The sequence below is a fragment of the Eptatretus burgeri genome, chromosome 8 (assembly GCF_056783735.1).
Source record: "Eptatretus burgeri isolate ZD-2024b chromosome 8, Ebu_testis_v1, whole genome shotgun sequence".
Lineage (NCBI taxonomy): Eukaryota > Metazoa > Chordata > Myxini > Myxiniformes > Myxinidae > Eptatretus > Eptatretus burgeri.
The window spans coordinates 77,916,642-77,943,184 of NC_140968.1; the positions used below are offsets into that span (position 1 = coordinate 77,916,642).

Consider the following 26,543-nt stretch of genomic DNA (forward strand, 5'->3'; position numbering starts at 1 on the left):
TGGCTTAAAGAAAATGGTGGGACTGAGTCAATCAGACAGATGTGGGTTCTGTAAGATAGAAACAAAGTACGAGTCACCTCTTTTCGGGATGTGAAGAACTCATGTCAGAACGCAACAGCTGTACACCCAAAGGCACAACAAGGTATGTAGTGTAATCCACTGGCACATCTGCAAAAATTTCAATATCCCGGTTTCAGAAAACTCATGAAAACATGAAGCAAAAGTCGTAATTGAAAACGAGAAATAATGCTCGCATACGACCTGAAGATCCAATCGAGCATGAACTTAGAAAACAAAGCATTGAGACCGGATATAGTACTTAGTTACAAAAAAAGAAAAGCCTAGATTTTAGCCTAAACAATGCAGAAATTAAGGAAATGACCAAATACCAAGACTTCAAAATTCAAAAAGGAAACTAAAAGATCTTGGAAGCCAAAGTGACAAAATTATACTGGTGATAACTGGAGCAACGGGAAAGAGAAAAAAGAATCTCAAGGAAATCTTTAAAAACATCCCTGGAAATATTACTACAAACAAACTAAAGTTGGAAGCTGTCTGGGGCTCAGTGACGATCCTTAAAAGAGCCCTTGGAACAAAACTTTGAGAACAAGAAAAATTCACAGCTTGGTTGTGATCCCTTATGGAAACGGAGGCGGATACTTTGAGACCTGGGAGGACTCTGTTCCATCTTCTGAAACCAGCATATGGAGATAACAACCAACAACACACGCACGCACGCACGCACGCACACACACACACACACACATCTATGCTGGAGGCTGTGGGGACAGCATGGAACACATTGGGGGCTGTGGGGGTAGTGGTTCATGTCTTGTGGGTTGCAGGGGCAGCAGAGAATATGTTGAAGACTGTGGGGTGTGGGGCACGTGTTCAGGGCTGTGGGGCATGCGTTGGAGGGCTGCAAGGGCCGTGAAGCACATGTTGGTGGCTACGGGTTACATGTCGGAGACAGCAGGGCACATGTTTGGAGTTTCAAGGGCAGTGAAGCACACGTTAGGGGCTGCTGGGGGCAGTGAGACATATGGGGGGGGCTGCAGGGTCAGCGAGGTATGCATCAGGGGCAGCGAGGCAAGCGTTGGCTGCAAGGCATGCGTTTCAGGCTGTGAGGGCAGCAATGTACTCATAAGGGACTGCAGGGACAGCAAGGCACATGCTGGGGGTAGCAAGACATGCTTTGGAGGCTGCAGGGGCATTAAGGCAAACAGTGGGGAAGTAGGAGTAGCAGGGCATGTATAAGGGGCTGCAGGGTCAGCAGGGCTCCCATAGGGGTAAGGCGACAGGGACGTTGGCTTTGCCAACTCGGACCTCTTCACTGAAATTGGGAGGCTGTCGGGGTAGTGGTGTCCCGTTAGTTGGTGGACGTGTGGTATATGGTTTACACTATCTGCATCTTTCTCTTTCCCTCCATCTCTGTACATCTCTATCTCTCTCTGTCTGTCCTTCTCCAAAGGCAGGTTAAGTGCTGCCAAATCAGTCGCATTGCAATGATTACACTGGATGTAAACTGTTGTGCTACTCGAGCATTTGTTCATGGGTTCTGACCAATTGGGGGTGCCTGCCACATATCCACCCTATGTAGGTATCCAACACACAGTTATGGGTATTTTTGCTTAATGTTTCAAAAGAGTTATAAAAATAATGGAGCTAGAAGGTTTCTTCACTTAGCAAACTCTCACCATTGTCATGGCAAATACAAAAAAATAAACATTTCCTTCCCTGCTCTTATTCTGGAGGAAATAGCAACTCTACTACTCATTATTGTTTTTGGCAGTATGATGGGTTTTTCCTTTTCCTAAGAGTAGGATGGCTTCATCAACCGCAACCTTACAGCAGCATCCTGAACTTTCTGCATATATTGCAAGCAACTGCTCTGAGTGAAAGTCGAACTACAGCACTACCTCAAATTTCAGGAGCAGAATATATATATATATATATATATATATATATATATATATATATATATATATATATACACACACACACACACACACACAGACACACACACACACACACACACACACACACACACACACACACACACACACACACACACACACACACACACACACAGAGCCACATTCAAAGTACACTGCCCCCATGCAAAATAAATAAATAACATCCTCCAGCGTGCGTGTGACATTGCCGGGGTGCCTACGGTGCCTGGTGATGCTGCTGTGCTGCACATAGAGACGGAATTGGGAGGGAGCGATGTGCAATAATTGATAGATTAATTGTGTAATTTAAATATGTAAATAATAATCATAAAATAATTAATTTCTTTATCAGTTAGCTAATAGCATACCTAAACTACCACTGTTTCATTTGAAAATGTAACTTTTTGAAAATCAGGTGATTAATCGAAAAATGAATAATTAGTTGATCAATTGATGAATCAATAAATCAAAAACACCCTTTATAGCCAAATCAATTGGTCACTGTTATGTCCAAATATCACATTCCTAGCTCAAAAGGTGCCTACGATATTGCCTGGACAAACAAACAAACAAACAAACAAGAAAGAAAGAAAGAAAGAAAGACAGAAAACGGAGTGAACACCGAGTACACCCTTCCAGCAAGCATCGTCGGGGTGCCGAAGGAACCCCGGTGATGACGTCGTGCAGCACCTGGTATGGAATAGGGAGGGGGTGGTGTACAATATTTGCATACATGACATGTCAGTAACATTCAGCTTTTCTAATTAACACTGTCCAATAAAATCTTATTTTGGGGTGCTTAAATCATGTGGCTGCCTGCTTATGCCACCAATTTTCCTTGCATAAAATATTTTCAGGAAAATCAAAGGTATGATCTGAAATTTCCGAATTTTGCTTTGGCCATGCTCATGGCATCACAGTTGAGCCAAACATTCTACCCACTTTCTACCCACAGGACTGTGGAACATTGCTTCCACATGTTTGATCGAGTTACAATTTACTTTTTCATCGCAGGCACCTACGCTCCTTGGTATGTGAACTTCTTCTTCTTCTTTAGTATGCATCACATGGTTGTAGGTAGCATCATTTGCTGGGGTGCAGCTGTGTCACTGATGCAGTGTCCTCTGTGGGTTAGAGCAGGAATTTGTAATTTTTTCAGGGTGCTGGTGATAGCTCGCCTACTCTTCGTGAAGGACACCTTGGGATGTTCAACATCCACCAATTAATGCTGGTGGACGGGACACCCAGTTTTACGTCCATCTGAGGGACGGCACACAGATTACGTGTGATTACGAGACACCAGGATGACAGTTTGTAACTCAGACAAGATTCAAACCCAGCCTCGATAGCTCAGAGGTGAGTGTGCATACCTGTAGGATATCCTACCAGCCGAGTATGTGAATTGTCAGCAGGCAAGTTCAATTAGGCATATGCGATCCTCATGGCAAGCCATAAAATGAGCAGTAAATTGGCAAAAATGCTCAAATCTCACTCATCATTTATGCTACTTGGATGGGTTTATGTGATTTGTCATTATCTTTGCGTGGAAAATCCACTATCCTGTTTTGTGTATATATATATATATATATATATATATATATATATATATATATATATATATATATATATATATATATATATATATATATATATATATATATATATATATATATAGACCACAAGGGGAAAACCAGAGATGTCAGGATAAATCAATTTTGAAGAAACTGAAAAACAAAGTTTCAAGACTTTGGTGGACTGTTTAATAACTGTCATATAGATTTCTTTTCCAGTAAAAGGAAGAGTGATCATTGGCCGATCAAATTAAGCATGCAGCATTTGCCAAGCTTCTGTGTTATTTAATTTAAGAGCAAAGAACGAATCAATGTTGCAAACTGACATCACTGGTTATTCCCTTGTTTAATAATTGCCATGCAATTTTAACCCAGGATGTGTAGCAAATTCATGCTTGTTGGTTATTAGCATACATTACATGACTTTGGTGATCACAGATATTTTTTTCAACATTAAACGGTCATTGTTTTTTTGTTTGATTGGTGTTCAACACCATCCTCAAGGTTATTTCGCTTATATGACGACGGATTCTCCATTTCTTACTCCGTACTACTTAATATGATGGAAAACTGGGAGGAAACCAAGGATAAACCACCCCCGCGATAGCCGAAGTCACCTCATGTGACTCCCTCATATACCTAAGCAGGTTGATTGGGCGGTGGGTACATTGAATGAGGATGGGTACTCAGATGCGCTAACCATTAATCCATGGCGTGGGTCCCATAAAAGTCACAATAAAGGTTTGACCAGGCTTGAACCACGATATACACCAACTACGGAGCCCATGATGTAACCAAATAGGCCATTGTAGTACTCAGAGTTTATGCTGTGAAAGCTTTACAACCTTTCATTTTTTAGTTGCTCAACTCTGAATATGATGGTAGAACAGTTAACATGAATGAAAGGGAGATAACCAGGAGTAAAGTACTGACAACTCTGGGTTTCTTCTTGTTCAGCTTTGACAACACTTGTTTTTTCATTGCACAGCTAAACTTTATACCATATAAATTATGTGACACCCCTGGTTATTTGTTAAAGTAATATTGTGAGAGGAAACCTTATGTTGCCAACTATTGGCAGGTGCAATAACCCTGAAATTTATAAAAAGTGACATCTCTGGTTTTCCCCCTGTGGTCTTCATTTGTGTGTGTGTGTGTGTGTGTGTGTGTGTGTGTGTATATATATATATATATATATATATATATATATATATATATATATATATATATATATATATATATATATATATATATATATGTATGTATATATATATATATATGTATGTATATATATATATATATATATATATATATATATATATATATATATATATATATATATATATATATATATATATATATGTTTCTTATGTGTTTATTTGATTCTTATGTATTTGTGAAAACTACATTTCAAACTATGAGAATGATGCAACTAAACAAAAGGAAAGATGAAGCAGGGCAGCCCCAGCTGAACTAACCTCCACGGAGACTAACTCTCCTCAGAGGACTTGTGTTCCTTGACAAGGTAATGCTGTAGTTAACTCAGATATCCTGACTGTAGGAGGTGGCCATTGTCGGTTAGCCAATGGGAAACACTTATTTGAAAGCAAAGTGCATAACTGGGAGATTTACAATTGCAAAACTTGTCCTGTATTTGCCACAAACAATATAATTAATAATACAGTTACGGCAATTTCTTACAAGTTAAAATAAACCAAATAACTAATTACATGTAAAACCTCAAACATTGCTTACTTATTGGCTTGTAGCAAATGTGCGATGCAATATGTTGGTGAAACAATACAGAGATGTAACGCAAGAATGAATACACACAGGAGCGGCATGAGAAACCCGGATAAAACAACTGGTTGTTCACTGCAAACTCATCACTTTACTTTTGGATACTGTAAAAATGTGAGCTTCAGTGTTCAGGTTGGAGAAAACATAAGCAGTAATGGCCAAAAAAAATGTATGTGATGGAAGATAAAACAATCACACAATTGCATAAGCATAGATAACTCTTCTGAATTGAAGAATGAAGAACTGCTTTCTCATATGGATTAAGTGAAATAATTAATGATACATACATACAACATAATGGCCAAAACATAATCACCTCTGTTTTTAGCACCTTACCACAAGACTCTCAGAGACACAAAGTACATAATTATGGACATAATTGTCCAGTTACAGACACACAAAAACAAATCGTAAATGAGTGGTTAGGTAGAAAAGACAATGACATCATCAAAATTATGTTTGATAACAAAGGGGTGGAAATGATCAATACAGAGGAAATACAACAACAGAAGGAAGTGTGGAGTAAACTTCCAGAAACAATACAACAGAGAGAGCCACCAAGGGTTGTGCACACATTACGAAATGCAATTAGGGGAAAAATATTCACCTATAAAGAAAATGTGCAATCTATAAATGTAGAGGAATGGTTGAATAACACACATCATTGTAATTGTGAACATTCCATATTTAAACATCCACATCGTAAACTCATTTTCACAGGTGATCTCAGAATAGTGAAAGTTGGAAAATTATGTGCATTACTTACAAAAGGACCAAATTATAGAGAAAATAAAAGGATTAACTGGAATAATGATAGGATTGATGGAATGGATGAGAAAACAAACTGATAAACTTAAAGTACTAAACACAAAAATAGGACCACTAGACCTGTAGTTTATCTGTGCCCTGGCCTAATGTTGTAACCAAAATTTGGTAGCATTCTGACTGGTGGGTCTGGAGAAGAAGATTTTTAAAGGACTTGATGCGATTTTCCCAAAAGTTGACCAAGTTGGCCATTTTAACACACTTCTGGTTACATGATCTGCATGACTTCCACAGTATCATTAACATCCCCACCATAGCCTAATGTTGCAACCCAGATTTGGTAGCATTCTGACTGGTAGGTCGAGAAAAGAAGATTTTGGAAGGAATTTGTGCAACCTCCATTTTGACAAACTTCCAGTCATGTGATCGGAATGACTTCGGCAATTTAACGTCCCCACACTGACGTAATGATGGAATCCAAATTTGGTTGCATTCTGACTGGTAGATCAGGAGAAGATTTTGGAAGTAATTTGCAGGACTGCCATTTTGTCAGACTTCCAGTCATGTGATCGGCATGACCTCTGCAGTTTGACATCCCTACCCTGACATTATGTTGTAACCCAAATTTGATAGCATTCTGACTGGTGGATTAGGAGAAGAATATTTTGTAAGGAATTTACTAAGTTGGCCATTTTGACCTACTTAAAGTCATGTGACCGGAACGAGCTATGCAATTCCTTTTATCAGTCATGGGAGAAACGTTGCTGCCAAAATTCAGCTGGACCGGCCCAGCGGTTTGGCCGGAGAAGTCGAAAAACGAGACGGACGGACGCACGGTGTGTGATAACAATACCTTATCTGGACTATAAATGGCTTTATGCTTGGAGGAGGTAGAGAAACATGTAAAAAGGAGAATTGTTGATTTGAAAAGAAAAGTCGAATCAATAATCATAAGGTAAGTTTAAACAATCTGGAGACACGTCATTATTTAAAACAGCTTCAAACACAATATGTTATTATCCCAAATGATAAAGCAAATAATAATGTTTCATTTGTATGCAAAACATTCTCCATTCAAACACTTTTGGAAGACTTGGACTTATACAGACTGGACTCATAAAGACCTACAAAATAAGTAACGATAATAAAATAGACTTGGTACAACACCATATAAATCACTCAAAAGGAAGAAGACTGTTAGTTCCAGATAAACATCATAAATTTCCATTCATTTACTGGATCCCAAAAATGCACAAAAACCCACGTAAGATGAGGATCATCATCACAAGTTGAGAATGCAGTTTGAAACCACAGTGAGGTAGTATTTATTACAGGGGTGATGAAACTGATTTATAAATGCTTTAAATAACTACCATGAAAAGGCGAGGTTTTATTCTGGTATTAAGAAAATCTGGAACATTGACCATTAGAGCTGTGGTCAATCGGCATATGGTCAAACACCACTCCCCTGGTCTAAAAACTCACAGCATGTAATTTTTTTTTAAAGTTATATGGGATGCCCGAAAAGTAATGGGGTAGTTGCCAGAATTGGTGACAGTTATGTTTTTCAGGATGGTTTCCATGGGAACCCCCAAAATTACTGTATTCACCTATTTAACATAAAATGACCACATATTCATTAATTTTCAAGATAGAGAAGAAACTTTATTATCAAATTGATCACCATGGAAGGGGTCACCCATTTATGACATCACATATGCTAATTGCCTCATTTGCAGATTCATTATTTGATGGAATTTGCATTTTTCTCTGAAAATAGTCATACCGAACAGATAAAATCTCACCAGAGGAGCCAAATCATCTTCATAACAACAAACATTGCTTTTTTGGAAAAAAATATATATATATATATATATATATATATATATATATATATATATATATATATATATATATATATATATATATATATAGTTACAAATCTGGTAGCCATAAGCACACAACAGACAGGTTGTTATTTCAGTTATTTCATTCAGTTATTGTGTATTGTTATTATAGCTCAGTTATTTCGTTAAGTATATGTGTATCTTAGAATCCATCCCCTGTGTCTAATGGGTGATTAAATGTTCGAGCGCTGCAGAGTTATTTTGATAGTCAGCGTTTTCTTTTACATCTTCGCTTTCACAACAACAACACCTTCGCCTCGCTCCATCCTGATGCCATAACGCTCGAGGGTGGACGGAGTTCAATCAAGGACTTGACGTCTCTCTCAACCAATCAGAGAGATGCGAGCGAGTTTGCCATCGTTCGGCCAATGGGAGCCAACGCAGGACAATATTACTCATCTTCCTGTTTGAGGGGCGGTCTGCCATGACGCCCGCCACGCCCCCGGGTCCAATCAGCAGACTTGGCGCCCCTTTTGGCCAATCACAGGGGCAACGAGCGGATCGCGCACCAAAACCGTCCGGTAAGGGGGGGGTTACAAGATGAGTCCCCTTCCCCCTGGACGGGGAGTGAATAATTGATCGGCGTGATCCGATCGCTGCCTTGTCCGCCCTGGTGCTGGTTGGCGTCCGTCCTTCACCCTCCGTCCCTGGCGCTTGGAGTGGCATCATTGTTGCGGGTTCGGGTCCCGCCCAGCCAGAACGTCGAAGACCGCACGAGGTGGACAGGTCCAAGCTCTGGTCTCCAGCTCACCTTTCCTTGAGCTGGAGGCCTTCAATGAAGACCCGACGGGGTCCATTTCTGGGTATGTGTGTGTGTGTGTGTGTGTGTGTGTGTGTGTGTGTGTGTGTGTGTGTGTGTGTGTGTGTGTGTGTGTGTCCGTGGGCCCCGTCTGATAAGTAGAAACTTTTAAGTGCCTGTGTTCCTTGTACATTATTTGCCTTGCTATATTCGGATAACTCTGCCCTTACGTGCCCCCCTCGTTCCCCAATTATTGCTGTTAATAAATTCCCCTTTTTGTTGAATGTACCAGCTCGTTTCTGTGTTTCTTTCATTGGCTTAGCATGGTGCGTGTTCGAAAATAGCAAAGCGGCAAATTGTTCATTTGGTCCAGCGCGGCTCTGGTAACTCCGCTCGGTGACGCCGGATCCGAGCCGTTACCTGCGACTCGGATCGGACAGAGTCGGCCGAGGGTGTGGTTCCCCAGTAGTTAGACTGCATGGGTATTGAGGTATGTTGAAATTGGCAATTGACCCTATCCCAAGTGGTCGACCCATTGGCGATCTTCGGTCCGATAAGGGACCCGTGACCTTTCGGATTTATCTGAAAGGTACGACCTAAATTCCGGCTGTTCGGTGGAGTCAACTCTACTGCTCCCCCTAGCGGTCGTGCTCGCCACCGAGACCCGGCCCCACAACAATTGCTGTCAGGAGCGGGTTTCGAACCCCTCTGCCTCCGTAGAGAAATTCACGGGATTCGGTTTAGAGGTGTAGGGAGCAAACCCCCCCCCCCCCACCCACCCCCGTTCCCCTGAATTGCGAGCGAGTGAAATTTATTTCTCATACGCAACATGGCAAGCCAAGATGAGCTGAAGCAGGTGGGTGTAGAGATAATGGTGGGTTTATAGGAATCTATGGTGCAGGACACCCCCATGCAAGATGTGCCCCCACAACCAAACTCAGAGGTAGCAATGGGCGTGAGGGCGGCTGCGTATAATCCCCCGCCCCCCCCCCCGACTTCTGCCGGTTCCACACACCATCATGGTGGATCGGCTGCGCCAAGTCCGCTTGACATGGGCCAGTTCCTGGAGGTGATAAGAGGGATAATGAAAGAAGAAATGCAGGGAATGCAAAGCAAAATGGATGCGAGTGCGCAAAATGTAAAGGAAATGAATGTGAATGCGCAACGGATGGATAACAAAATGGATGCGATGGGAAACAAAATGGAGGCGAACACGCAGGTACTGAGGGGTGATATGCGAACACAGCGAGGGGAAATGCAGGGCATGGGGTTAAGCCTGCAGGCGAGCTTGGACGAGGTGAAAGGCATAATGGCACCTGCACGTGGGGAAACGACCAAGTCGAGGAGGAGTGTGAAGGTTTGTCGGCCCGCGATGGATACAGGTAAGGTCGAGGGGACGAGCAACGCCACGACAATTAATCAGGGAAACTAAAAAACTCGGACACAAGGGGACGACGGAAGAACCAAAGGAGGTGATGGAGACGGAGAAATTAACAGAGACGAAGAGCCAGGAATTAACGGAAGTAATAATATAACCAAAGTGACGGAGATGGAAGAAATAGAGGGGGACGAATTGAATAAAGTTAAAAACGAGCACACACACAGAGTTTATAGGAGGGGACAATGAGGTTGAGTATGGGGAATGTATTGGGACCCGGTGCGAGCATCAGGATAGCCTCCTTCAGGAACAGAGGGAGATGGTAGGCTCCCTCGAAGTGGACTGCGACCAGGTAGGTCCGGTCGGGCTGAACGAGGTTGAGTGGGTGAGTGATGCAAACAGGTCCATGCAGAGTTTGGGGGTAGTAGAGGCTTCGGGATCCCTTGTGCGGACTCCCACCCCCAGTAGTCAGGGTGCCAAGGTGCAGAAATGTGCTTAAAAAGAGATTGAGGTAGTCATGAAAGAACATACTTTTGTCCTAGATGTTTTTTGGTAGATTGGACCTTGGCGCACATGACTGGGGTGGCCTGCTCGGCCAACTCTCCTGCGAAAGTGCTCATCTGGCTCGATTTATCATGTGTCACCATGACGAAATTCGGCCCAAAAATTAGGAGTAGGGGAAATGGAATTCATTATTTGAACATGTTCCTATTGTTGTTTACCAACATTTTAGGTATCAGAAGAAAGGGTTTGGGCTGGGCTACAATTTAGTAGGAGAAACATTTTGATGGGGTCACTGAGTGCAAGTTGAGGGGTCAAAAGGTCACGCTCGGAAGGGTCAGGTGAAAATCTAGGGGCCGTGGGTATAAATGGAACTGCTGTACCCAAACCAATAAATATAAATGAATGACACAAACACAAATTTAAGAGTACTATATAACAAAGTTTTTGATAATCCAGCCATGTGAGGTGGATGCAGAGAATTTGAGAATTAACCCCTTTATGTTTACTAGTACGTGCCCGTAAAAAAATAAATAAATAAATAAATAAATAAACCACACAGGCCGTTTCTTCGCTCTCACGTGCCCGAACGTGCGTGACCCAGAAGTTCGATATTATTCGCAGTGACGATTATTCGCAATTTATTTTTAATACCCAATTATTCAATTAGGGCCAACGTATTTTACCTTTTCGCAATGTCATGGCAAGGAAAAACAAAGAGAAGAGAAGAGAGAGAAAAAATTTACTTCCTGGTTTGGAGCATACCAGCACTCTGATGTTCCCGAAATTTATACACCGTCCAATATGAAAACGATCATAACTTGGGCCATTGTGTTTATCTATAAATGCGCATAAGAAATCGAGAAATTATTTGAATACACGAAGTCATCACTCTCCGGAAGCCCGTACGTTGTAACCCGTAATGGGAAACGCGGCTGAGCTTCCCTTCCCCATCGGCCACGCCCACGCAACAACGTGTCTTGTCATTGGTTTGGTAAATAAATGGCCATAACTTGGGAAGCACTTGTCCGATTAATATCAAACCTTGAAAAGGCACATCCTCAGGTCCCCAGCAATATACCTGGCAAGTTTCAATTAGATCGGACCAGAGGTTGTCGAGAAACAGCGGTCACACACACACACACACACACACACACACACACACACACACACACACACACACACACACACACACACACACACACACACACACACACACACACACACACACACAAACACACAAACACACACACACACACACAGATTGCTGGAATTATAGATAGATGAGCAGAATCGCAAAAATGGCAAAAGTCGGCTTTTTCTCATAAAAGTTATTATTCGCTAATTACTTGACCAAAACATGACTAGACATTGTCAGAAGGTATCAATTGATCAATTTCAACCTATTTTATTTTACCATTTACTTTGGCTAAAGGTAAGTTGTATGCCTACAATATCATTTTAACCCAAGTGAGAATTTGCTGTCCCAATGAGACACCATACTTTTTAAAACAAAGAGCTCTTCATTAATTGGAGGTGTAAAATTGATCTCCTCATGACCTTCAGCCATGCAACAGGAAAATTCAGAAGGATTTTAATCCATCATATCCAATAACATAAAGCCTGGTGTTGGCTTAGTGGTTAGGGTGGTGGCTTGGGATCCCTGGGTCCTGAGTTCAAGCCCCGTTGGCTGCTGAATTAACACCAGGGGGTTGACTCAGCCTGTCATCCTTCCGAGGTCGGCGAACCAGTCTACTGGTCCCGGTGTATGCCCCGGTTAGAATAGGTGTACCATATCCCTGTGTGTCGTAAGAGGCGACCAGGGTTGGTGTCAGGAAGGGCATCCGGCCATAAAACATTGCCTCAAATAAACGCCCAACCCCTGCACAGCAGGGAAAATGGCTGTAAAAATGGTCAATATCCAATAACATCATCAAAATGATATTGAACTGATGATACATAATAATAGAGGAAGTTTTAGGTAATTAGTTTAACAATACAAACACCATGAATCTTGAGTTAGATGATCAGAATCTTGAGTTAGATGCACAGATTAGGGATGTTGGGCCTTCAAGCATGTCATCTCTTACTTTGAACTTGAAGCCAAGATAACTAAACACCCAAGGGCCTTGCAAACTCTGATCATGTAGGCTATAGGCATGTAAGGAGATTATGCAGCTGGCCTAGAAATGTAAAGTAGAAATTGAAGTCATGTAATCATAGATTTGCTGTGCTAATTGTAGACTACATCTGGGCTTCATGAATCATGTGTTTTTTCATGAAATCTACGGAAGCTCATTAGGACAGAGGCATTCAGTTCTTTGTTTATCTGAAAAAAAATGTCTACTCTTGGAATTGAAAAAAAAATGAAAAAAACTGGCTATGATTATAATCTTGATATTCTATACACCCATTGGAATTCACCAAAATGTGACACATTGCACTTTGCCTTTCAGCCTCAAGTTAGATCATTCAAAGTCTACCAATGGCAGAACTCACTGAGCTACAGTTGTGGAAAAAAAGGAAGAGTCCATCATTTCCCAAAACTGACTTTGGTTGCCTGCATAATGTCAGAAGACGATTACGGACCCTTTGCAGCAAGTAACTGACAATGGATACGCCACGCTGTTGTATGCAGTGACACATCGCAATTATGACATTGCTGACCGTCTCTGAGATGATGTCATTTGCAGAGATACATTTCTTGAGAAACAGCCGAAATACCACTGAAGATGCCGCAATACGTACACGAACAAGAAATCAGTGGATCAAAAAAAACGTGCCAAGATATTAAATGATGAACTGGAGGACAAAAATCAATGTGCACCTCATGTCAGCAGATCTTCATCTTCAACACGGGAATTCACAAAGATATGTTTCGTCTGTGGAAAGGAGAGGGATAGAAAGGGCAAGTGTAAACTGATCCTTGACGCAACAAAAGACCGAGAGGACACCATATTGAGAAAGGCAAAAAGAGTTCGATGACTTTGCGATGCTTCACATGATACAGGGACATGGTGAACGTTGTACAGACTTAATTGCCAATGACTTTCGCTGTCATAAATCATGCTTGACATTATATTTGTTGAAAAGTAGGCCGAGTCGTACTGAGCAAGATCAGCCAATTGATTCTGAGCAGAGAGTTGATGAGTATGAACATGCATTTAAAGAAACTGTGTCAAAAGTTGAAGGCAAATTGTTGAATGAGAATACTGTATTATTTGTTTCTCAATTGCGTGACATGGTCAGGCAAGGGTTGGCAGACAGACAGGTTAATCATGCAATACAGTATAGTTCAAACCAACTGGTAAGGCAATTAGAAAACTATTTTGGGGACAAGATCATCATTGTTCCCCTGGTGGGCACCTCATGGTTGGTGTGTTCTTCTAGTTTATCCCTGTCAACTGTTTTGTCTGAAGTGAAACAGCTCAAAGACAAGCTTGAAGAATGGGAATATCTTAATGAAGAAGATGATGAGCCTGATGAGAAAAATGGTGACAGAGGAACTCTGGATGCAGAAGCAGAACGTCTTCATTCCATGCCATGTTATTTCCAGATTTCTGACAAGCAATTATACAAAATACCATAAGTTCGTCTTTACTCTCGGCATATGCAATCACCGGCTGTGACAATGTCGTCAGCTACATTTTCCATTGTGGAAAAAAACGTGCATTGAAAGTGGCATTGGACTGTGGAAAGATCCTTGAGCCAGTTGCACAGTATGGAATTCCTGATGAGCATGAGCATATTGAAATATCAGAAGCCATATCAGAGTCTGCACAGAAATACATCTACGCACTATATGAGAAAAAGGACTTCTCTGGATCTATCGATGAGCTATGATGTCATCTGTTTCAAACAAAGAAATCTGACCTCCGATCATTGCCACCGACCAGCGACGCATTTCAATTTCACATCATGAGGGCTCTGTACCAAATGTTACTTTGGAAACGTGCCACACTGGCAAATCCGTTGCTGCTGGATCCTACAGACTTTGGGAGGAATACCAAGAAAGGATACCTGCTGGCTACTCTAATGATAAAGCCATCCAAACCAGGCCTTCTCTCAACAAGATGCAAATGCCACAAAGACAAATGCAGATCACATTGCCCTTGCCGAAAGGCCAAAGTGTCGTGCACCATGGCTTGTAACTGCTGTGGGGATCCACTGATGTGCACGCTTATGGAAGAGAAGAATGAAGATATTCTATGAACATGAACATATTGCTCTAGATCCATGATTCATCATCAGTCATCATCATTGACATCAGCTGATCAGTCAACCTAATTAATACATTGTACATGTACTCTCATCAGTATGTTTACTGATTTTAGCCAAAACTGATTGAATTAGTGTTACTATAAATGGTATCCCATTCTTTCAATAATTGTCTTTGAGTACTGGTTGGGAAAGGTGTACAATGGTGTATACCGATATTGAAAATAATACTGAAAATGTGTTGAATTTTACAGAAAATACTGATAATGTGAATGAGTGTACCTGACTGGCATTTGTAGGGTGGACAGCTCAGACGTCGTAGCTAAAATAGCTAGTTCACAAGCTGGTTCACAAGTCTATTAAACCCCATGTCTAAACAGCTTTCAGTGTTATGTACTGCCAAGGGCTTGGGTTGAATTTTTTCATTACTCTAAAGCAAGGAGGTAGAAACTAGTAAATGTACCCAAAGGGTTAATATGAAACATCCAGAAGGGGTTAATATATGCAACTTAAGAGGTAAATAGGTTGAAATTGGTCAATTTATACCTCCTGATAATGTCTAGTCATGTTTTGGTCAAGTAATTAGCGAATAATAACTTTTATGAGAAAAATCCGACTTTTGCCATTTTTGCAATTCTGCTCATAGACATAAAGGGGTTAATTCTCAAATTCTCTGTATCCACCTAACATGGCATGATTATCGAAAACTTTATGATATAGTACTCTTAAATTTGTGTTTGTGTCATTCATTTATATTTATTGGTTTGGGTACAGCAGTTCCATTTATACCCACGGCCCCTAGATTTTCACCTGACCCTTCTGAGCGTGACCTTTTGACCCCTCAACCTGCACTCAGTGACCCCATCAAAATGTTTCTCCGACCAAATTGGAGCCCAGCCCAAACCCTTTCTTCTGATACCTAAAATGTTGGTAAACAACAATAGGAACATGTTCAAATAATGAATTCCATTTTCCTTACCCCTAACTTTTGGGCTGAATTTCGTCATGGTGACACATGATAAATCGAGCCAGATGAGCACTTTCGCAAGAGAGTTGGCCGAGCAGGCCACCCCAGTCATGTGCGCCAAGGTCCAATCTACAAAAAAACATCTAGGACAAAAGTATGTTCTTTCATGACTACCCCTCTCCAAGTTTCTGGGCTCTGGCACCCTAACTACAGGGTGATTTTCCCGGAGTGTGTGCTGAAATGTGTGCCAGAAGGTGAGTATGGTGTGAGTAAAATGGCATGCGTGAGTGCGTGCATGAAAATGGAACACGGACCGATCCAGACAAGAGACACGAGTAGCGAGCTAAATAGGCCGCAAAGGGTTCGTTTTGCAACCGCGCTGGGTTTGTGCGACAGCAAGTACGAGGTCCATGATGCGTTTCGCGCACGGCCCGCACACGCGCGTCTTTGCGATCCTGCCGGGAAACGTTCCACGTCGGACACGAGTCAGCCGTGTGGACGGCTAAAATGGCAGCGAGTGTTGTTTGAATTCGGCAAACAGGGGTCCCCATGCGAGCGCGTGTGTGAGGCATCACGTGCTGGGCGCCGCATGTTCCGTTCGCAAAACGCGCGGAGCGAGCCCCCGGGACAACACGCTCGGGCGGGCCTGCACAGCAAGCCGCGCAGGTTCCGTGTGCGAGTGACGTCACCGGGGATTTCCCAGTGCGAGTTGCGGGTGAGCTGCACACGTTGGCTCGCGTGGGGAATCCCGTCCGATGGAAGGGATGAGCGAGTCGAAGACCGCCACCTTGGTGGTGCAAAAATATATATAAAAAAAACGTCTCACTCCAAGTACACAGCCCGGTGTTTGGGCATAGGAGCATTAGTTAGTGGGATGGGTTTAGCTGGTTAGACCGGCCTCGTGGGGCATGAGTCATCCTCCATGGGGCCTGTGGACTAGTTAGTGGGAAAGTAGATTTAGATTTAGAATGGATTTAGGAGACATGGACGGAAATGGATGCGTAGTGGGGACGTAGCTTAGCAGTTGAGTTAAATGGAACGTGCACTAGTTTAAGGGATGACGAGGGACACGAGTTAGGCCGAGGTCACATTTGCCACGGCGGCCGTGGGGTCTCCAAAATCTGTGGCCACCAGCAATTATACGGCGGCCGCAGTATTTCAACGGTCACACAATGTAGCAGTCATATACGTTTTTATTTTTCGGGTAGCCGCACGGCATATTTAGAAATCGTGGAGACTGAAAACGTGGGGTTGCCGTACGGTCTTTGATTTGATGTCGCACGGTGACCTTAGGGCGTCGCTGCGGTGGCCATATAATTTTCAAGGCAGACGCAAGGTGCCCGCAAGGCGACCACAGGGGGACCGCAGGGGGACCGCAGGGGGGCCCTAAGGCGAATGTGCGGCCAGACGGACGGTAACGAGTGAGTATATATACCAGTTCTTTTTTTACTGAAATAAAAATACAACAGTATATATATAACTGAATATACTATAACTATAATATACCGTGGTGCCCCCAGAATCCGCACGCCCCATTGTTTGAACAAATTGGAATCCGAACAATTTTTTCGAGAAAATTTTGCCCTAAAAACACAATACATTTAAAAAAACCGAACACAACGTAGCGTTCATGTTTGTTCACGTGTCTCCCCCACCTGTTCGCGCCGCATCTTCACGCTTTGTTTATTCAGTTCGTCGGTGGAAGTCCTCGTGAAAGCATCTGTCGTGTGTCGATCGATACTTTAGGCCTCAGTCACATTTGCTCTGCGGCGAGGATACCGCGGCCGTACGCCCTCTGAATTGACAGAAACGTGCGGCGGCTGCAGAGAAACTGAGGTGGCCTCAGGGTGGCCCTACGCCATATGGCTATATTTTACAGGCCGTAAGGTCGCCGTGGAATTATAAGGCGGAGTTATAACTTTTTTCATTTCTACGTTCGCCGTAGAAATTCGACAAGCCGAAACAAAAGAACAGGTAAAAAAAAAAAAAAAATTAACCCATTCATTACCGTCCGTCTGGCCGCATGTTCGGCTTAGGGTCCCACTGTGGTCCCCCTGCGGTCGCCTTGCAGGCACCTTGCGTCTGCCTTGAAAATTCTATGGCCGCTGCAGGAACGCTCTAAGGTCACCGTGCGACATCAAATCAAAGACCGTACGGCACCCCCACGTTATCGGTCTCCACAATTTATAAATAAGCTGTGCAGCTCCCCGAAAAATAAAAACATATGACTGCTACATTGTGTGACCATGGAAATACTGCGGCCGCTTTATAATTGCTCGTGCCCGTACATTTTGTAAACCCTCCGGCCGCCGATCCAAATGTGACTTCGGCCTTACCTCGTGTTTTCACCTTCATTTGTGATGTTTGTTTTATTAATCATCTTGTGTTTTAATTAATAACAAAAAAAGCAATCCAATCACGTGGTGTGACGGACTGTCGGGCAAGGATTGAATTTCACAGCAAAGCAAGTTGTAATTTGGAATATCCATGATTACGTCAGCCCGATGCATTTGATGAGCTGCCCTGGGGCAGTGCTCTCGCAGAGTGCGCAAGCGATCGGAATCCAGGACGGAGCTCGAGCCTGTGTGGACCTTTGGATGTGGTGATTGTACCAGTTTACATACAATACACCGCCACCGAAGGTCATTTACTCATCTTATTTTACCTTAAACATGGGGAATTCCAGTTTAAAGTGTCTTGAAAGTGGGTTTTCTTGGGGTCCACGAACGGATTAATTCACTCCATTATTTCTTATTGGGAAAATATTTTTGGAATCAGAACTTTTTGCAATCCGAACAGCCTCCTGGAATGAATTAAATTGGGATTCTGGGGGCACCACTGTGTATAGGCAAACACCTATACTCCGATCTCTAGCAGTAGTGCACGGTGGAAGCACGGTCGATGCAGACTGCCACGGAGGCCGTACGTAGGTGCACGGCGGGCGTGGGGGAACCGTGCGTCGACCCTGCGTTGCCCTCAGGTAGTCACACAGACTGCAAGGCCACCGTAAGGCGACCGTGGAAATAGTGCGGCCGCCGTAATTTTTTGGGGGTTGGGAAATATACGTTCTTTTTTTACTGAAATAAAAATATAACAGTTTGGAATATACCAGTACGTGGTGCCCCCAGAATCCGAATTGAATTCGTTCCAGGAGGCTGTTCGGATTGCAAAAAGTTCGATTCCCCAACTATTTTCCCAATAAGAAATAATGGAGTGAATTAATCTGTTCCTGGACCCCAAGAAAACCCACTTTCAAGACACTTTAAACTGAAATTCCCCATGATTAAGGTAAAATAAGATGAGTAAATGACCTACGGTGGTGGTGTATTGTATGTAAACTGGTACAATCACCAATCCAAAGGTTCACACAGGCTCGAGCTCCGGCCTGGATTCCGATCGCTCGCGCACTCTGCGAGCGCTGCCCCCAGGGCAGCTCATCAAACATGATGCCCCCAGAACCACAATCACTTTCATCAAACGCATTGGGCTGAGGTAATCATGGATATTCCAAATTACAACCGGTTTTTCTGTGAAATTAAATCCTTGCCCAACAGTCCGTCACACCACGTGATCGGATTGCTTTTTTGTTATTAATTAAAACACAAGATGAGTAAAAAAACAAAAAAAACAGCACAAATCAAGGTGAAAACACGAGGTAAAGTACCGATCGACACACGAGAGATGCTTTCACGAGTACTTCCACCGACGAACTGAATGAACAAAGCGCGAAGATGCGGGTCGAACAGGTGGGGGAGACGCACGTGAACAAACATGAACGCTTTGTTGTGTTCGATTTTATTTAAATGTATTCGGTTTTTCAGGCAAAATTCATTTTTCATTGATAAGAGACTACGGCAGCCGCAGGAATAACGCAAGCCCACCATACGCCCTACATACGGTCGACGTGGAACACAACTACGTCACAACTACGGCATGTCGAATTGCTATGGCCAAGGTAGAAATGAAAAAAGTTATCACTCCGCATTATAATTCCACAGTGACCCCTACGGCCTGTAAAAGATAGCCAAACAGCGTAGGGCCACCCTGAGGCCACCGCAGAAACTCTGCGGCCGACGCACGTTTCTGTCAATTCAGAGGGCATACGGCCGCCATATCCTCGCCGTAGAGCAAATGTGACTTGGGCCCAAGATGGCTGAATTATGTGGGAGGCTCTTCTGAGATTTTGTTGGGCCTCGAGGCAGGACACGAGTCTCTCCCTTATTCCCCTCCAAAAAAGGATCTTAGGGGGTTGGGAGTAGATGGACATGAAAGGTTCGCCAGACAAAGACGATAAAGGGGGTTAGGGAGACGAAATTACAGAGAAAAATAAATAATAATAAAAAAATATATAAAATAAAATAAAATACAATAAAAAGGGGCTAAATTTTGTTGTTTTCTTTTTGCAAACTAAGGGAGTGGGTATGGACAGAGACAGGCAAAGGCGATAGGTTGGGGGGAGACAGTAGGTTAGGTCCGAGCCCGTTTCCGGACCGGCCGTCACCACCGCACTCCCTCCACAAACCTGACGGGACCAGACCAGAGGCCGGCCAGCTTCATATGCCGGCCTGTTGTGCTGAGGCTGCTGGTCCACATCTGCCTTGCCTTGCCTCATTTGCCTGCCGTTGTCATGACCCCATGCCTGCTGCCCTTTTTGCATTGCCCGTGTTCACCGTCCATCCATGTGCGCCAGGACCATCCAGCAAACATTTGCAAGGACTGCCCTGCAGGCAGCCCCATCATCCATCTTGTGTTTTGCATCCTGTCCATTCCTCATTCCATTTCCATGAGCCAGAGACTGCATTGAGCAGCCTGGCCACCTATTCTGCATAAAGGCCACTTCAAATGGCCTGTGGGATGGTGCATGGCCTGCCGTGTTAGGGTGAGTTGCCTCTAGTAGCTGGGGGTATGAAAGAAATAAAAAGAAGAAGGTTCACTGCAACGAATACTCAAGGGGGACCTTTGAGCAGGCCCTGAGGACGACTGACCTTCAGCTGCTGTGTACCAACCCACACAAACTGGTAACATTGTTGTGCCTTAATCCCACAGATGACAGGTCCAGGACCATGGCTCGTGTAAATATTAGTTAAGATTGTAAATAAGTTTAACCCACCTGTTTGTTCGTCTTAGCACCGGCAATGTAGTTAAGCTCTCCGTGTGAGTCTGTTAGTTTAGTTACGCAGTGCACTAGGTTATTTATTTTTGGGCCACGTATAAAAAATGTCACACTCAGGGATCTGCAGGTAAATCGTACTTGGGGAGAACTTACACATGCTGGTCACGCACAAATTTGACGACTCGGGACGTGTCTGTAAAAGGGGAGGGCTAGTGTTACGAATCTGGCAGCCATGAGCACACAACAGACAGGTCCCCATAGCGCAGTTATTTCGTTAAGTGTATGTGTATAGTTAGAATCCATCCCCTGTGTCTAATGGGTGATTAAATGTTCGTGCACTGCGGAGTTATTTTGATACTCAGGGTTTTGTTTGACATCTTCGCTTTCAGAACAACAACACCTTCGCCTCGCTCCATCCTGACGCCATAACGCTCGCGGTGGGCGAAGTGCAACGAAGGACTTGGTGTCTCTCTTGACCAATCAGAGAGATGCGAGCAAGTTTGCCATTGTCTGGCCAATGCAGGACAATATTACTCATCTTCCTGTTTGAGGGGCGGTCCGCCGTGATGCCCACCACACCCCCCCCAGTCCAATCAGCAGACTTGGCGCCCATTTTGGCCAATCACAGGGGCAACGAGTGGATCGTGCACCAAAACCGTCCAGTAAGGGGGGGGGGTTACGAGAGGAGTCTCCTCCCCCCTGGGCGGGAGTGAATAATTGATCGGCGTGATCCGACTGGGGGCGGTTGGGGTTTGCCTGCCAGATCGTCTGGGATCGCCTCGCCTTGCCTGCTGGCGCTCGCTGCCTTGTCCGCCCTCGTGCTGGTTGGTGTCCGTCCTTCACCCTCCGTCCCTGGCGCTTGGAGTGGCATCGTTGTTGTGGGTTCGAGTCCCGCCGAGCCAGAACGTCGAAGACCGCACGAGGCAGACCGGTCCAAGCAAGCTCTGGCCTCCAGCTCGCTTTTCCTCGAGCTGGAGGCCTTCAATGAAGACCCGACGGGGTCCATTTCTGAGTGTGTGTGTGTGTGTGTGTGTGTGTGTGTGTGTGTGTGTGTGTGTGTGTGTGTGTGTGTGTGTGTGTGTGTGTGTGTGTGTGTGTGTGTGTGTGTGTGTGTCCATGGGCCCTGTGTGATGAGTACAAACTGTTAAGTGCCTGTGTTCCTTGTACATTATTTGCCTTGCTATATTTGGATAACTCTGCCCTTACGTGCCCCCCCCTCGTTCCCCAATTATTGATGTTAATAAATTCCCCTTTTTGTTGAATGTACCAGCTTGTTTCTGTGTTTCTTTCATTGGCTTAGCATGTTGCGTGTTGGAAAATAGCGAAGCGGAATATTGTTCATTTGGTCCGACGCGGCTCTGGTAACTCCGCTTGGTTACGCTGGATCCGAGCCGTTACCTGCGACTCGGATCGGACAGAGTCGGCCGAGGGTGTGGCTTCCCGGTAGTTAGACTGCGTGGGTATTTAGGTATATTGAAATTGGCAATTGACCCTATCCCACGTGGTCGACCTATTGGCGATCTTCGGTCCGATAAGGGACCCATGACCTTTCGGATTTATCTGAAAGGTACGACCTAAATTCCGGGTGTTCGGTGGAGCCGAATCTACTGCTCCCCCTAGCGGCCGTGCTCGCCACTGAAACCCGGCCCCACAACAATATATATATATATATATATATATATATATATATATATATATATATATATCGTGTTTATTCCAAAAATAAATTTTGACTTTGAATAGAATGGCAAAAAAAAAAAAAACTCATTTTAGCTGCGTTTCTATGGTAACTTTTATAATGCAATTAAATGAAATGCGTATAACTTCCGTACTATTTCAGATGGAAAGGGAAAATTAGTATCAAAATGATCACCATGGAAGTGGTCACCCATTTATGACATCAGATTTGCGAATTACCTCATTTGCATATTTATTATTTGATGGAATTTGCATTTATCCATGAAAATGGTGTTATACCTTGCAGAAAAGTCTCCCTTGAGGAGCCAAATTGTCTTCATAACAACAAACTGCATTTCTGGAAGAATATATATATATATATATATATATATATATATATATATATATATTTGTTCCAATAATTATGTTTGACTTTGAATAAAATGGTCAAAACTCCCATTTTACTGTGTTTCTATGGTAACTATTAAAATCATCATTATAAGCCAATTGAATTAAATTGGTATAACTTCTGTATCATTTGAGATAGAAAGGCAAAATTGGTATCAAAATGATCAGTGTGAGAAAAGTAACACATGTATGATATATAAAGACATATGGTCGGATCTAGAATTTTTAAACGGAAAAGACTCCAATAATAACCAATTACTCCTGGGGCTGGGACAGAGTTGTATATGGGAAAACCAAGCTGTATATGGTAGTATAGGTCCGAGGCTTTAAAAAAAATTGGGTTCTCGCTCGAAATCCCTATACATTTTGCCCAGTTTGCCCCAAAAGTTGCCCGTCGGGCAAGAAACCATACCGGTCATATCTCGGCCATTTCTTGAGCGATTTTTACAAAAAAATTTAAATAGAGGTTTTTTGGGCTGGGGAACACGTTTAAAGCAATATTTAGTCGATTTGAGAACTGGTTTACATGATAGTGGCTCTGAAGCTCTTCCAGAGAAACCAAATCAGGTCCGAAATTTGTAATCCTCAATATCTCTTTGGTCATTTTATTATTTTAAATAATACGTTTTTGCTAAAAAAGGAATACAGGTTTTACTGTTACACAACTGCCATATCACACAAATTTATTAAGTTTAACACCCACATCACAAAGAATTTGTGTAAACTTCCACCATATCAAATCTAATGATATGGATTGGTGCAGGCATCATCTTGCAACTTCATGCACTTGCAGAAATTTCAGATTTTCTCGAAATTCTTATAGCTGCTGACATGCCAATACTTCCTTTAGGGCTTTCGGACCATGAACTACAGAATCTTCCGTTCAAAGGCAAAACCTAGTAACTCATTTTTTGATCAAAACTGAGCTAATACTAATTTTGGAGTTACTAGGTTATAGGCTTCATGTTAGTGTACAAGTTATTGTAATTTATTCCCTACGTAAGCTTGTACGCTCAAGGCAGGACCTAGCAACTCCTACAGAATTCGGTAAATACCACAAAAAAACTAGTATCTCAATGGACCAATCTGATGCCACACTTTAGTCACATAACATCGAAATGGCAGCGCTCTAACATCTGTAAAGGAATAATCAAATCTTCTCGAATGGATACGGCTTTAATATATATAAAAGCAGTTTTTCTCTGTTTTCTCAAATCAATTAGAAGTGAGTTACTAGGTTCTGCCTTTGGACGGGAGAGATGTGTCAGAGCGCTTGGGTTTGGATAAGATGGCCTTAGGCTTATGATGGTAGAGGACACACACCGTATCATGTTCAGATGAATTTGCTCCTTCGTGGTCCCAGTTGTCCATTGCTGCTGATGTGAAGTCCCCTGGGTCAAAATGGGCTGGCAACTTCATGTCTGCTTCATTTTGTTTGACAGTGAACGCGGCCATGTCATGCTGGTACCGGCGGAGTTCAGTGTAGCTCATGGCCAGCGCCTGTCGATTCAGAGAGGTGACAAAGATTTTGCCACCACGTCCTAGACTGTGGGCAAACTCGGCATTCAATACAAACATTGGTGTTCTTTTTCTGCCAGAATGGTGAATGTAGAACATGTGCTGGAACATGGTCTATATTTTCCGACATCGCTGGACTGAAAGAGAACCATCTTTGCGTGGCACCTGTTCCTCCTCCTGGTCTACATCATCGACATCTTCCTACATGTCACTTGTTATTACTTGGTCAACTGTGGCCCTGTATGTGGCTGGATTGAACTTAAACAAATGGCCATAAAACTGCAGGATGGGCTCTGGGATATTCATCTTTGACCAGGCTTGCTTTAAATCTTGGGCATCACAGAAGCGATCATCTAAGTCGAAGTCGTAGTCATGCAAGCATACTCCGAATTGAGCTGCTACGAATTGCATGGGATACGCTCACTGATTCACTGATCGGATACGCTCAGCAAGTACATTTGCCTCATTACCCAGCACATAGAATACCATGAGGCATTTTCTTGCAGAATCTGAGTAAGCAAAGTCTATCAGGTCGTTGAACTGCTTGTAGAGGACCTCCACATCCCTATTCTGGACATTACCTTTACCTCCTAGGCGGCTGTTCATCTGGTCTCGAATAGTAGAAAGTTCATAACCCTTGCCAGCACTCAGACCCATCTCAATCTCGTCAACTATCTCATTTCACACCTGCTGCTTGGCATTGAGTTGTACAGGGGCACTAAGAGTTCTGGAGCGTTCATACTGCTGAATATATTTGCACATGCACTGGTTGTGATAATAAATATCAGCCCCATACACAGCATGTTCGTCTTGAAGGTCACAAGTTCGACGGAAAACATCATCCTGGAAGTAGACGGTCGCATCTAGGAATATCTTTGCTCAGTTGCTCTTGCAGATTCGATATTTGGTGACGTCATGGTTGACTGACTTGTTGCCACATATGACGCATGTATACTGATAGTACACAGTGGCATGACCAGGTGCCACACAAGCCAGTGTTCGCATGCTGTTTGACTGTGAACGAGTTGTAGTAGGTGTTGGTGACTGGGTTGACGCATCATCACCAGAGGGCACAGATTGCTTAAATGCTTCTTTCTGCTTCTCCTTAAGCTTGGCAATTTTGGTGCTATTTGTGTCGCCCTTGTTGCATGCATTTGTGACATGATAATTGAATAGAGCACCAGGCGTCAACTTCTTCAACCTTGCGAGCACCGCATCTTGTCGTGTCTCACTTGCAGATATAATACAAAGCTCCTCATCAAACTCAACCACAGCATCAGTCGCAGCGCTAAGATTGACCGCTTCCATCATGATGTTAGTCAGTTCCAATCTGAAATAGAAAGAGATTAAAAAAAGGGTTAAAAAATATGTTAAAACACATTGACAAATGACAATCACGAATATATCAAAGCTAGTGATGGTAGTACTTACCTATAGTCCTATAAACATGGTTTGATTCCCTCGATTGACATTGGAATCACTTGATAGAGACTCCATATCGAATTTTTATTGTTTTAAACGTGTTCCCCAGCCCAAAAAACCTCTATTTAAAATGTTTTTGTCAAAATCGCTCAAGAAATGGACGAGATATGACCGGTATGGTTTCTCGCCCGACGGGCAACTGTTGGGGCAAGCTGGGCAAAATCTATAGGGATTTCGAGCGAGAACCCAATTTTTTTTAAGCCGAGGACCTATACTACCATATACAGCTTGGTTTTCCCCTATACATATAAATGTATACAACTCAAACCCAGCCCTTGGAGTAAATTATTATATGGGAGGTAACTCTTTAAGGACTACATGCTACCGATAAGTAAGGCCTATGTCACATTTGCTCTACGGCGAGGATACGGCGGCCGGACGCCCTCTGAATTGACAGAAACGTGCGGTGGCCTCAGGGAGGCCCAACGCCGTTTGGCTATCTTTTACAGGCCGTAGGGGTCGACAACGCGGAGTTATAACTTTTTTCATTACGTTGCCCATAGCAATTCGACATGCTGTAGTTGTGACGAAGTTGTGTTCCACA

General features: G+C 43.3%; 1 protein-coding gene and 1 pseudogene across 5 annotated transcripts in view; one reads left to right on the forward strand and one right to left on the reverse strand.

The window, feature by feature from the left end:
* LOC147022106 (monocyte to macrophage differentiation factor 2-like) overlaps nucleotides 1-26,543 on the forward strand; it is a 46,683-nt gene that overhangs the window by 6,645 nt on the left and 13,495 nt on the right. For 4 of the 5 annotated variants that reach the window (XM_085892703.1, XM_085892701.1, XM_085892700.1 and 1 more), the window contains one exon: nucleotides 2,911-2,985. The exons of the other annotated variant lie outside the window; for it this stretch is intronic. In XM_085892703.1, coding sequence (XP_085748829.1) covers nucleotides 2,911-2,985 — 75 coding nt within the window. The remainder of the gene's footprint in view (nucleotides 1-2,910; nucleotides 2,986-26,543) is intronic. 5 annotated transcript variants of the gene reach the window in all.
* LOC147022107 (uncharacterized) lies at nucleotides 23,766-25,828 on the reverse strand (annotated as a pseudogene).